Genomic DNA, 12,600 nt, shown 5'->3' with positions numbered 1-12,600 from the left:
TGTCCCGTCCCTCCAACAGATATCAGGATGACAGAGACACCCTTTGGTCTCATTCTAACCATTGATTGTTTTAGTATGCATTTGTTTTAAACCACTTTCAAGGCTGGTCAACACAAGTTTATTGTTCTGAGCAGCTATACTGCTTTACCTCTGGTTTCACTAAAGTAGATTTGCATTCTAGGCTCACAGCAGCCAGAAGCAATTCAGATCTAGCCCAGTCAACCAGAAAGAATAATTTAGCTGCCACTGTATGCCAGAGAGTAAGACATCATTCTCCACTCTCACAGCCCTGTGAGGTACAAAAAACACAGTGGAAAAAGAGTAAGCAAGAAAAATGACACAGAGGAGTCCTCTCTCACTTTGCAGATGTTCTACATCATCCATGTCTGTTTGTTTGGGGCTTTTTTATATCACATTATTAAGCTAAATCTTAACAGACTTACCAAATTACCATTTAATCTTTTTCATGTTCTTCTCTGAAACTTCTCTATTTATCAACAGTTGCACAGAGCTTGAGTCCAGATTTGACCATAATATTCTAGATGCACATGTAATACTAGAACATCTCTTTTCTAACTCATGTTCTTGTTTCTGTATCTGTGGCTGATGTGTAGTTTGCCCACAGTGGAAACCTACTACCCACTGTGATGCCTACATCAGTTTCAAAATCATTGCCTTCCTAGAACAATTCTCTAAATATGCCCTGCACTTCCGTTTCTAAAAACTCTTCTTTGGTTTTGGCTGGAATAAAAAGCATACCTTTTGTTTAAACTGTTTGCCAAGCAATCCTTATCAATAGGTTATTTCTGATCAGTTGTATTTTTATTTATAAATCCTTAAATCCTTGTGGTGTCTGCAAACTTTTTTCAATCAAATGTTAAATAGCATAGAGACAATAACAGTTTCTGCAGAACTGTATGTGGTAAGAATTATATTTTGAAATACATCAGTTATCCCATTTTTAATCTATTTAATGAGGATAAGTACAATTACATTCATCCTACTTTTAATTAAGGTGCTACATAGTAACAAGTCAAACTTCTGCCAACCATATATTCTATCAGCACTACCACCTTTTCAGCCAAGACAATTTTCAATCTTGTAAAAAAGGCTTGAAGTCAATTTCACAAAATAAGTAAAAGGTTGACATTCAGTACTTTAGTCCCTCAATGCTTTATTAATCAAGTTATGCCTGTAGTAGTGTACCCTTTTACTTTGCTGATCAATATCAAACTCACAGGCTTTTAATTATTCAGATTCTCTCTTTTCATCTAAAACCATTAATTTTCATTTTGTCTTCTTGAGTATCTAGTGCTCCAAGATTTTCTGAACGTTGTTGCTGCAATCCAGAATATCAATAGGCCAAATACTAAAACTCAACACAAATACCTTATTATCAAAGAATATGAAACCATCATCTGCTTATTTGGCAAAGGCAGAATAGTCTTAGTTAATAAACATTTTTCTACTTTTCTGTATAACAAACAATCTACTATGTCTATTTAGCAAAGCCTCAAAACCATCAGACCAGGGGTGGTTTGTTTATTTTCCTGTGTGCCCTCCTCTGTCAATTGTCAGAACCACCTAGAAAGTTCTCCAAGGTTATTCACACTTAATACTTCAAACTGATCTAGCTTAATGAACATTTCAGCTTTACAAAACTGTACATTAAGTACAAAACATAACTCTCTACCAAACAAATACGATAAAGTTAATGATCATGCATACACAAAATGAAATGCACTTTAATGAAGTATTTCCCTCTGTTATACTAAGGTATCATACAGATCTCCTTCGTGTGGTGTATTTTTGTAGGATTAGATGATGACCTGTTGTTTTTGGAAACGGTGAGGATTTTTTGCACTATCGGCATTAAGTCTTAAATGCGTATCAGACCTTTAAAAATGTTTTTACAATGCAGTTTTCATCTGCATTATACACACACATGTATCTTAGACTTCAATTACATTGCGTAACATGTCTTTACACTTTATTAAAGAGGATATTGCCCAGAACTTTTAAGGTCATTTGTTTCAAAGGTATCAAGTGCAGAGAAACTGATAATGTGGTGTTGATAATGTCATTCTGTTTCCTTTTTTTTTTTGCCATCCTGATCCTAACTATAAGTAATTATATAATAACTAAATTTATAATATAACTTATAAATATTTATAACACTGAAGTAATTTCAGCGTTCCTGCCTGCTTGTTGTCACTACAAAGAATGATTTCAGTTTTGTCATTTTCTTCCAGAAAGTAAACTATCTCTTGCTTTAGCACTAACCATAAATGACTTTGAAATGGTACTTTTATTCATGCACTCTAAGTAGAGAAAGCTCAGATAAATAATTAGAGTTAATTCAAGCAAACAGCACGTATGGACACAAAAGTAACTTTTTCCCACAGCTTTGAGCCATTTAATGTTATATATAGGTTGTGCACCTAATAAACTGAATTCTTACAAATATCAGATCTGTCGAGGTCCACACAGAATGAAACCAGTTTGTAATACTTGCACTTCAGAAACTGCTCTCCACAGTTCTCAACTGAGCAATGATTATTTAAGTTCTCATTTATCGGGATAGAATATCTTTTTCCCTTGTGCTGAAAAAGTAAGACTGGGGCCACTGGCAGCACATCAGTTCTTGGCATATGAAATATAACTTGTTTCAGCATTGAAAAGCCTTATAGGAAAAAGAAAAAAAAAAAAAAAACAACAATATAATACAAATTACTTTATTCTGAAAGCAAAGGAAAGACAATTCTGCTTCTGAAAGGTCATTAGGAACAAAGAGCAATAGCTCCTAACCATTCTGTAGGCAAGCATCACCTGAGAAAATTGGCAGCCTTCTGCATTTCATCAAACTTAAGACTGAGTATGAGTATTGCCTTCTTTAATGGTACTGCTCCAAGTCACCTGCCAAACACTCCGGTATGGAGTGACCAATATCAGGGCGCTATTCAAGAAGAAAGCAGCTATCTTTCTCTGTAGCCTCTGATATGAGTATTTGCCGCAGAAACAATTTAATATTTTACAGACTTTATCATTTTTATGTCTTTGACCGTTTTCACAAGCCATAGAAGACACCAATGACTTTTAGCTACAAAATAAGACAAGGAATAGGATGTGAGAAGGTATAGATACTTTAAAGACATGGCACCAGCATCTTTGTGTATAATATAAATAGTATATTCACTGCTCTGCACCACCTGTAGCGCAGTATCTGCAACAAAACAGGTGCTGTTGCTACTAACGGCATTAGGATTTCATTTCACCAGAGTGACAGTGGCCCTAACATTTCAACAATTCTCTTTTAGAAATGTGCACAAGCTCAAGTCTGAAGTATAACTGGGCACTGGTTACTAGTGCTGCTCTTCAAGGGCTGATAGTAGGGACAATACTGTCCAATATCTTTATTAAGAACCTGGGAAAGGGGAAATAACCTCAGCAAACTAGTAGAGGACAACGAACAGGGAAGTTTTGAATATGCTCAAGGGTCCAATACTCATTTAGAGGTATTCTGAAATGCTGGAGAAAGGGGTTGACAGAAACCTTATCTAACCAACCTGACCCCAACTTCAGCAAGGTGTTGGACCAGATGACATAATTTTTTCCAGTATTAATTAGTCTGTCATTCTGGGTCAATCTTTTTTTTTTTCATCTAAGAGTAGATACATTTCATCTAAGAGTAGATACTACAGATAGTAAAGAACTAAATAAACAACAAAGAACTAAACTAACATTATGGGTATATTTTTTACCCCTCATGTAAGCAGCATGCTTTACAATGAGCACAATGAAGCCATCCAAAAAGTGATATAAGGCAAATATGTATGGCATAATCTGTCCCTTAGACAACTGAATAGGAAAACAGACAATACACTGTTTCAGAAAGACTATGTCCCCAGAAAGATACGAAAAGAAGCTGCTGTATGCAACCAACCCATAAGTAAATTTTGCTGTTACATTGTACAGGAAATTTGCACTGCAGATTCAGGAAATTACCCTTCTGTGTAAGATTTACTGTCATATTATTAGAAATCATGTCCCATTGGAGGAAATTTACTGTCAAAGAGTGATTTGAGCTGCTTCCAGATCCTTCAATGTGGTAGAGAATAATATTTTATAAAAAAGTAAACACTTAAAAAATTGCATGACACAACAGCAGGAAAAAGCTACTGGAAGAGTAATGAGCTACAAGAAAGAATAATGTCCTACCTTCCAAACAATGAAATGGGATACTTTCAAGCAGCAGGGACCTATCCTTTAGCACCTGAATACACACCTGCTTTGTCAGTCAACAGGAACCTATAGATTATCAGACAAGGTGAATGATGTTTAAAAACATTTTAAAAGATTGTTTGAAGAGGCCTTAAAGATTACAGTATTACTGAAGGTAATGAACTGCTCTAAAAATCAAACTGTCATTAGCCAGGTATTTGGCATCAGAGAAAAAGTGATGTTCTAATAGCAGAAGTGAAGGAAAATAGACAAAAGATGTGGTATTTCTGTATCTTCTGCAGAGAAGGAGAAAGGAAAAAGCTTATCCCATAAAAGAATGTTCTTAGTTTTAGAAACTATGGATTTATGGTTTTACAGATTTACAAGTTACTCACAATTACCTAGTTGGTTTTCTGACTTCCAGCTAAATACTGTTCTCATTGATTATCTCAGGTAACATCTGCCCAAGCCTGTCTACAACAACGAGCTCTAAAAAAACCCTCATGATAATCCAAAAACAATTCTGAAATTTAGAAAAGAAAGCCTATTGCAATTGAAAACACATCTGAATTTTTATGGTAACATACAAGTTTTATTAATTTTAAAAGATATATAAAACATAGAGGTTATTATTGCCTTTACCTTCCAGAGCTCAGCTGTTCCTTCAACAAGTTTGGCATTTGTTTTACAGTATTTCAGAGCCAGATGCAAACATTCAGTTCCATAATCCAGGTCATAGTCTGTACACTGTAGTAATTAAAAAAGAGCAAATATTCTTAATTAGTCTTAAAGAAATCATACTTTTCAGCAACCACAGATTTTCTTTCATTAATTAAATCTTACATCTCCACAGTCCTGTCCAGAATAATACATGCAGTATTAGGTAGGCACGTTCAGGATGGATGAGAAATAAAAACCTCCCAAGAAGCTTATGCCAAATTCTACCTATCCAGCAAAGTGTTACAGAAGAAAGTCAACACTTTATAACCACAAATGAATTTGATTAGGTGCTACAAGTATCTTGCTAAACTTCTATGTTATTAACTATATCAATAAGAAGTTACATGTATAAAAGTTCCGTGGAGTTGAGGCCTCACCAAAAGAAATCACCAACCTTCTAGTGACAAACTTTTAGAGTACGGGAACAGGTTAAGATACTGTAGAAGCATGACTCCAAATGCCTTGGCTGGTTTGTTTTTTTGTAGTATCTAAAAAGAATGGTAGCAAATAAGAACCTCTGTATTTCTTATATGTTTCCCTCTACAAAAAAGCAAAGTTCGATGCTGCTCCATGAGCCTTGCAGATTAAACAACAACTATTCTTCTCTCAACATGCCCTTCCCAAGCAGTTTAGCTTCCTACAGTTAAGTGATTATAAGAATCCTATTTAATGGAAAACTGAGTAGGGAACAGAATCTCTCAAGCCAAAACATAGGTAGGTACAAAAGCAGGAACTTGGAGCTTATTGGACAGGATTACCTTAAGATGAATTGGCTCAATTAAGGTAAGAAAGTTCTAGTCTCTTTTCATACTGCTGAATTACCAGTCTATCCAGAAACATCAGTAACATGTAAAAGGAAGGAGAACTTAAGGTCTTTCATAAAACTGGATTAATGTGATAAAAGCACAGGCTAACTAGCCCAGTATCCAGTCTCTAATAGAAGCTAAGAGTGAATAGTCAAGAGTAAGTAAATAAGAACAAGGCACACATATCTTCTTACATTCCCAGACTACTTGCTTGGCTTCATATGAAGCTATTATTCTGGCTTAGGAAATACCTAAATTACGAAGTCCCTGAGGGACACACTGAACTAGAAGCAACTTCCTTAACGGTCCTCAGTGAAATACAGGAATCCTGAATCCACTCATATACATTTTGAATAGCGGCATTTTTTTAGCACCTTCTCAGCCCTTCAATATGCTCCACTATGTCTCTTACATCCTTCCCCAGTTAAAGAGATCAACATCTATTCAGTCATTTCATGTGTGGAAGCTACTTCAAAACTCCAATCATCAACCCTTTTGCCCTCCTTTACATTTATCTACACTTACTTATCAATTTATCCTAACATCCTTCTGCAAATCTTCTTAGTTAGCCCTCATGCCTACCACCCAGAAAAAAATAGAAAAATGGGTATCTCCACTTCATGTTCGAAATTATCTATAAGCAAAATGAACTGCACAGGTCCCAGCACAGATATTCACAAAACTCCACTGGGATTTACTGCTATGAAAACTGGTCATGCACTTTACCTTGTGTTGTTTATTTTCCTTCACTTACACAGCCCGCTTAGAAAAGTAATTTAAGTGTTACACTTCTCTTCAGAAGTTTTTAAGCATTTTGAGTAACAAAACAAAACAGATGCAAGAAAGTGCTAACATGGAAGATTTCTTTCAGAATACTAAAGAAAACAGAGGGTTCAAAAAGACACTTTGGAATATTTTTAAATTGAGCAGATAATATTTATATTTCTTTAAATAATCAAGATACCAGAAAGGTCAATAGAAAATATAAAGGAATAGGGAACTCTAGCTCCAAAATATATAAAATTGAATGATCTCTTGAGTTAAGAGGTCCAGAGACAAATTGCCAATGAAACTAGGAATGGTCTAGTAACTTTCAATTACAAACATTTATTATATTTCCGTTTGTATTTTGTTTTGGTTTTAAGGAAGATTTTCTGCTAGAACACAAACTATTTTCTACTAAAGTGAATAATACAGACATTAAAAAAAAAAAAAAAATGTATTTTTATTTTGCCTCAAAATGGAAGAGAAAATTTCAGTAAAACTTATCTGTGAAAGAATTTACTTTGAATTAAAATTAAGCTACATTTTTAAATATATGGGTAAGGAATTATACTAGGGCAAGACTATGCAATTCCATCTTTTTAGAAGGTATTAATTACAGATAATTAGTAGGGAGTGGAGAAGTTCCATAAATGGGCTAAAGCATCTTGAGGGTATTGCTGGCTTCAAGGGATGAAATACGACACAAAGCAAAGTAATAATTAAAAACATATTTCACCAACACTTGTACATCATGACATTTACCACTCTAATTGTTTAAACCTAAACACATTGCCACAGTGTACTTTTCTGCAAGTCTGATACAGTGATGTCAGAGGAGAACAATGAAATGGAAGCATCAGCTCAAGACTAGGTTAGTTTATGTATTATTCATACACTAAATCGTTCCAGAAGTGAAATTTTAAATCCATATTTAAGGTACAGGATTTGAAAGCTTCTGTATTGCACTAAGAAACTCAGCTAACAAATTAAGCATTATCAGGGAGTGCTCATAATGAAAAGTTGTGGAATATCTATGAGGAAAACTATTAGTCAGCCAAGCATGCAAACGTTCTCATCTTAAGCCTGCTGTATGTATTTCATTGTACATCTAGAGCCAATTTACACTACAACAATCTGTTCAAAACTCTTTTTCTAAAGTCTCTTTTTAACTGAAAGGCTTTTTAACATAAAGTTTCACAGAGTACAGTTAACTGAACTTGACATGCACACATAGCTTTGTGAAACAATAGACACAGTTTAAGTTTCAGACCACAGATTTGAAATGGTAGAAACAGCTGGAAATATTGGCACAAAACACATCCACAAAAGAAAGCAAGCAGATTAGTTTAGCTTTATAAATGACAGAGAAAGAAATATGCCATTTAAAAATGCTTTTGAACTGTTGAATATTCAAAGGAGTTCTACTAGGTAGTTTTGGGGACTGATTTTTGTGAGTGATTCTTGTTTGTTTTCCAAGAGTGGATGTTTGAATAAAGTGCTATGGGTGGAGCAAGATCCAGATTTTAGCATGCCAATTCTTCTCTCCCTGCCCCCTAGATTAGTTTGTAAATATTTTGATAAATAATATTAATTCCTAAAATGCAAACTATACTGTTGTTATTTAGCCATAAGCATGGAACAAGGGTTTACAGAAAAGAGCAGCTACGCAGCCTCTATCTCCCTGGTACTTACTAATTGTCTATAAATTAACTTGTTTCCAGTACAATACTTTGAACAAGTAGAATTATAAAGAAGGAATATTTAACATTAATAATTGCTATTACTGTTAACATGCGCCATTTTACTGTATCTTTATATTGATAAAAGATTTTGAATGTATAAATGGGAACTGGTAACCATACAGTAAAACAAAGACAGAAGCAAGAAAAATTTTAATTGCAACACTGATGTTTTCTTGTTTTTTCATCATTCCTTAGTTTCATAATAAGGAAACAAAAATCAATATTCTTTATGTATTAACTGAAAGAAAATCTTCAGATCTTTTCCTTTAAACGGGTACCCTTAAAGTTTGTGTAAAGTCAGTCTTCCACACTTCTGTAACCATTGGCTATGTCATCTTCAGTACTTTTTCCAGTGTCAGGAGTGTCTCCATTTTACTCTCCCATGTGAATCCATTCTATAACAATATCAGAACACTTGTAATTAAAATGCATAACTAATCAACAATAGCAGAGCTTTATGACTTTTCCAGATCCTTACAAATCAAGTTTCCACTGCTGAACTGCCAGGGCACATGATGAACAGCCATCACCAGTAACATTTCACTAAGTTAAAAAAGCAGCAGCCACGAGCTCTTGCTGAACCTCAAATGGCCTATTTTTATCGTATTTTAAAAAGATTTAAATCTTTTTGCCATGTTCATTACCATGGAAACTAAAAAACGCTGAATCCAACAGTGGATATGCAGCAAGCACTCAGCCTACAGCAATACACCACAGCTAAATGAGAAGTTAACAGAAGCAAAAACCAGAAGGAGGAAACACGTGAACAATGAAACAGCAAGATTAATGTGAGTTCAGATAAGCTCATCTCTAAAACAATTTCTACTGTAGTTAATTATTACAACTGCTGTGACATATATCCAAATGTTGTAGTGGTCCACAGTGAAGAGAATAAAGATACAGCAATTTACTCTGTAATGGAATTAAGCAGTCCATACTGCCATCACCTGCAACCATGTTCTATACATCTCTGCAGGCATACAAGCTCCCAGGCCAAGTCAGCTATGAATTTTCATTGTACTAGTCTTCTTTGAAAGCAGTTCATAAACTCTCTTTATGCTGAGGCTGACAACTGCTGTTCACTGTGCACAACCTGCTGTCAGGCAGTAAGAGTCCCATAGGCAAGAATGTAGAGCACAAACACACTGTGTGAGCAACATGAAACTTGCTTTCCCTATCACTATTTCAAGTTTTAGCTACTAGCCAAGGTTGAGGATAACTCTGCCTTTTGCTCTCTTTTTTTCTTTTTCCTTTTTCTTTAAAACATAAATTTGCTTGAAAAAATTATTGTCACAAAACGCAAAAGCTGAAACTCAGTAGGATTCAGAAATGCGTATGGACGCAGAGAACAAATGTTTGTATCAAAGTTTGCACTTCTGAACATAAGTTAAACAAAACCATTGTGTAAGATCCAGCAACAAATTTTTAACGTAGATGTTTCTGTCCATTTTTGACAGGTTACTTCATCTTTCTTCTAAGGAACAAATCACGCATGATTCTGTGACCAGAAGTCAGGATCTCAACTAATGAACTATATTAAAAAGACATTGTTTTCAGTGTTCCATTCTATCAAAACCACTAAGAAAAACTGTCATTCACTTTTAGATTCATGAAGGAATCAATACAACAAAAACACAGAAATAAGCTAACTGGACAGTTAGAAAAGATAGCCACTTCATTGATTGTCATTTTCTAGCTCTGACCTCAAAATGAAACAGAAGCTGGAGTACAATCATAAGACTAGGTTTTAGACCCAGCATCTTTAATGTTGACTCTGGATAAAAGAAACAGGAAGATCAAGTTTTAAAATTCTCTTGAGACAGCTTAAGACCCAACTTTTCTGTTTTTAAATCCATGCCTTAAGATACTTGCAGACAGTCTACAGGAGTAATGATAGCATTTGTATCACTGTCTCAGGTTGCGCCAGGGGAGGTTTATATCAGGTATGAGGAAAAATCTCTTCTCTGAAAGGGTTTTTTAAGTATTGGAACAGACTGCCCAAGGAAGTGCTTGAGTCACCACCCCTGGAGGTATTTAAAAGACATATAGATGCCACACTCAGGGACATGGTCTAGTGCTGGACTTGGCAGTGCTGGGTAAACAGTTGGACTCAATGATCTTAAAGGTCTTTCCCAACCTTAGCAATTCTGTGTTTCTATAATCCGATGATTCAAGCCTATTCTTTAAGTCTTAATCTTATTCTAGCTGCTTCTGTTTCTGTCTTTGCAAAAGGATAGGTCCAAACAAACCAGTCATGCTGTAAAAGAAGTACACATGCTTGACCTTATACCAAAATCATAAAACCATTACTACTGTAATTTTGAGCAATCATAGCCCTGTTTGAAAATTACATGGGGACCCCTAACCCCTATACACCCAGAGTAATCCCTAATTCAGTCCTTCCAGAGAACAAGGTAAAAATTTTATCAAGCATAACTGGAGGTGCTTTGCTGAAAAAAGAAGGGTACCAGTAGGCACAAACAAGAAACATCATGGGTTGTGTCTGCATTACCAATTTTTTTGTCTTTCCTGCATCTCTACTTAAAATCATACAAAATGCACTCGACTGTGCTGCTGGAGAGCTCAAAGTCATTTCCCTTCTGGTGGAATCAAGGTGACAGTCATATGCAAGGGCACCTGCTAAAGCTCATCATTTGCAGTGTGGACGTAAGGTGCCCTAGCAGCCAGGACTCAATATGCATTGTGTCCACATGACTGGCAACTGGGATGAGTATTGCTGCTGGTGAAGTCCCAGTTTACACATACAATCTTGAAACAACCAAACTAAAAATCAAACCTCAGTCTTCCCCTTGGTCTTTCTCCCTCCGTGCCACGCCAGTAGATATATTCCTAATGTTACTCCAAGAAAGTCCACACAAACTAGCAAAATGAAAAGAAGAATACAAACTAGGTGAGAGTCAGCAATGGTACTGGTATGAACATGAAATGCCTCATGCAACTAGAGCTAATTATTAATCAGACTGACTTCATAAATCAGGTCCCGAGACAGTCTCAATTTTTCTCATATCAGAAAAGGACACAGAAGTCATTTTGAGCATGCAGCTGAGCACAGAATTTCAGACCTCATATACAACTTCACCTTTTTAAAAAATATTTTAGCTATAACTTCAAATAAAAAAAATGTTAATACTCTATGTGACAACAGTAATAGTCAAAATACTGTTAGGACTCACTCTTTACACTTTAAAAAACCATCTTGTAAATTGAAAAAATCCTTGGAAAAGAGTTATATGGACAAAACAAAGTTATAAAGACAAAACAACCTCGTCCCAATGCAGAAAACTACAGATTATTTAGATTATTCTAGGAAAACGTAAAGAATTATTCACATTCTCCCAGTAAAGAGATTTCATATATTGAGTTCTAAAATTAAGCAACCAACAGAGAATTTAGTCAGATTTGGAAGCAGAGGTGAGCCAAATTCATGTTTTATTTTTTAATAAAATAAATACATGTTTTATTTTTATTTTTTTTTTAACAAATAAGATTATTCATTCTTGGTACAATTTACTTGAGAAAATAATCTCCTGAAATTATGCAAGATCATAAATGGTCCTTCTTCTTGCCTTTTGATACACTAAACCATCAGTAGCTAAGAGAGTAAAAGCTCTAGCATCACCACCTTGTTTTCTTTGCTCTCTCAAAACAAGCAGCAGATGACAGTTTAGATGGGTGGTCTCACTTATGCTGGATACAGTGGTTCTTGCTCAGTATTCAGCATTTTTGAGCCTGTGCCAAACGAGAGATTCATGTGGATAGAGTAAACTTATCGGTGTAAATCCAGTAACAATACTCTCATAATCCCGTCTAACTTCCAACTTGACTAATGGCAGTGTGTCTTCCTAACATACAGCCTCCAAATAATATCTGAAGACAAAATGCCTTTTCACTGCTACAGAGATGTGAGATTTCACCCAGGGAGTGGCAGCTTTGCACCACTGCACCAAAACAATCCCAAGAGCTAATATATAAATTCACAAAGTGCTTTGAGATCCTACAAGATGAGGAGTGCCATAAAATGGAAGTAATTATTCCATTAGCAAAAAAAACTTCTTATTTTTTTCTTATGCAAGGCATTAAAATTTCTCCAAACATTCTTGTGGCAGAAATTAATTAGGGCAAGGTGGGGATTCATAAAATATCCTGGCTCTACCATTGCGCCAGAGAACTAATCAAGCACAGAGCTATCTAAACTAGCATAGTTTTCTCAACAGACCACCAATCTAGTTTCAGCTTTTGATTAAATGAAAGCATTACTGACAAAATTCATTTAGTACATTTATCCTGAAAAGAAGTCTGTAGAATTTAGGTTTTAAGGATAGGGA

At 35.2% G+C, this 12,600-nt stretch overlaps 1 protein-coding gene across 1 annotated transcript in view; it reads right to left on the bottom strand.

The window, feature by feature from the left end:
- Positions 1 to 4,863: 4,863 nt before the first annotated feature.
- Positions 4,864 to 12,600, bottom strand: part of LOC104410243 (isoprenoid synthase domain-containing protein-like) — a gene marked incomplete at its 3' end in the record, with an annotated part of 34,469 nt that continues 26,732 nt past the window's right edge. Inside the window, exon 3 of the mRNA XM_010020354.1 lies at positions 4,864 to 4,968. Coding sequence (XP_010018656.1) covers positions 4,864 to 4,968 — 105 coding nt within the window. The remainder of the gene's footprint in view (positions 4,969 to 12,600) is intronic.

This window comes from Nestor notabilis, unplaced genomic scaffold, assembly GCF_000696875.1.
Source record: "Nestor notabilis isolate BGI_N333 unplaced genomic scaffold, ASM69687v1 scaffold6248, whole genome shotgun sequence".
Classification (NCBI taxonomy): Eukaryota; Metazoa; Chordata; class Aves; order Psittaciformes; family Psittacidae; genus Nestor; species Nestor notabilis.
Note: the sequence above shows the minus strand (reverse complement) of the source record. Positions and strands in the feature narration are given on the sequence as shown.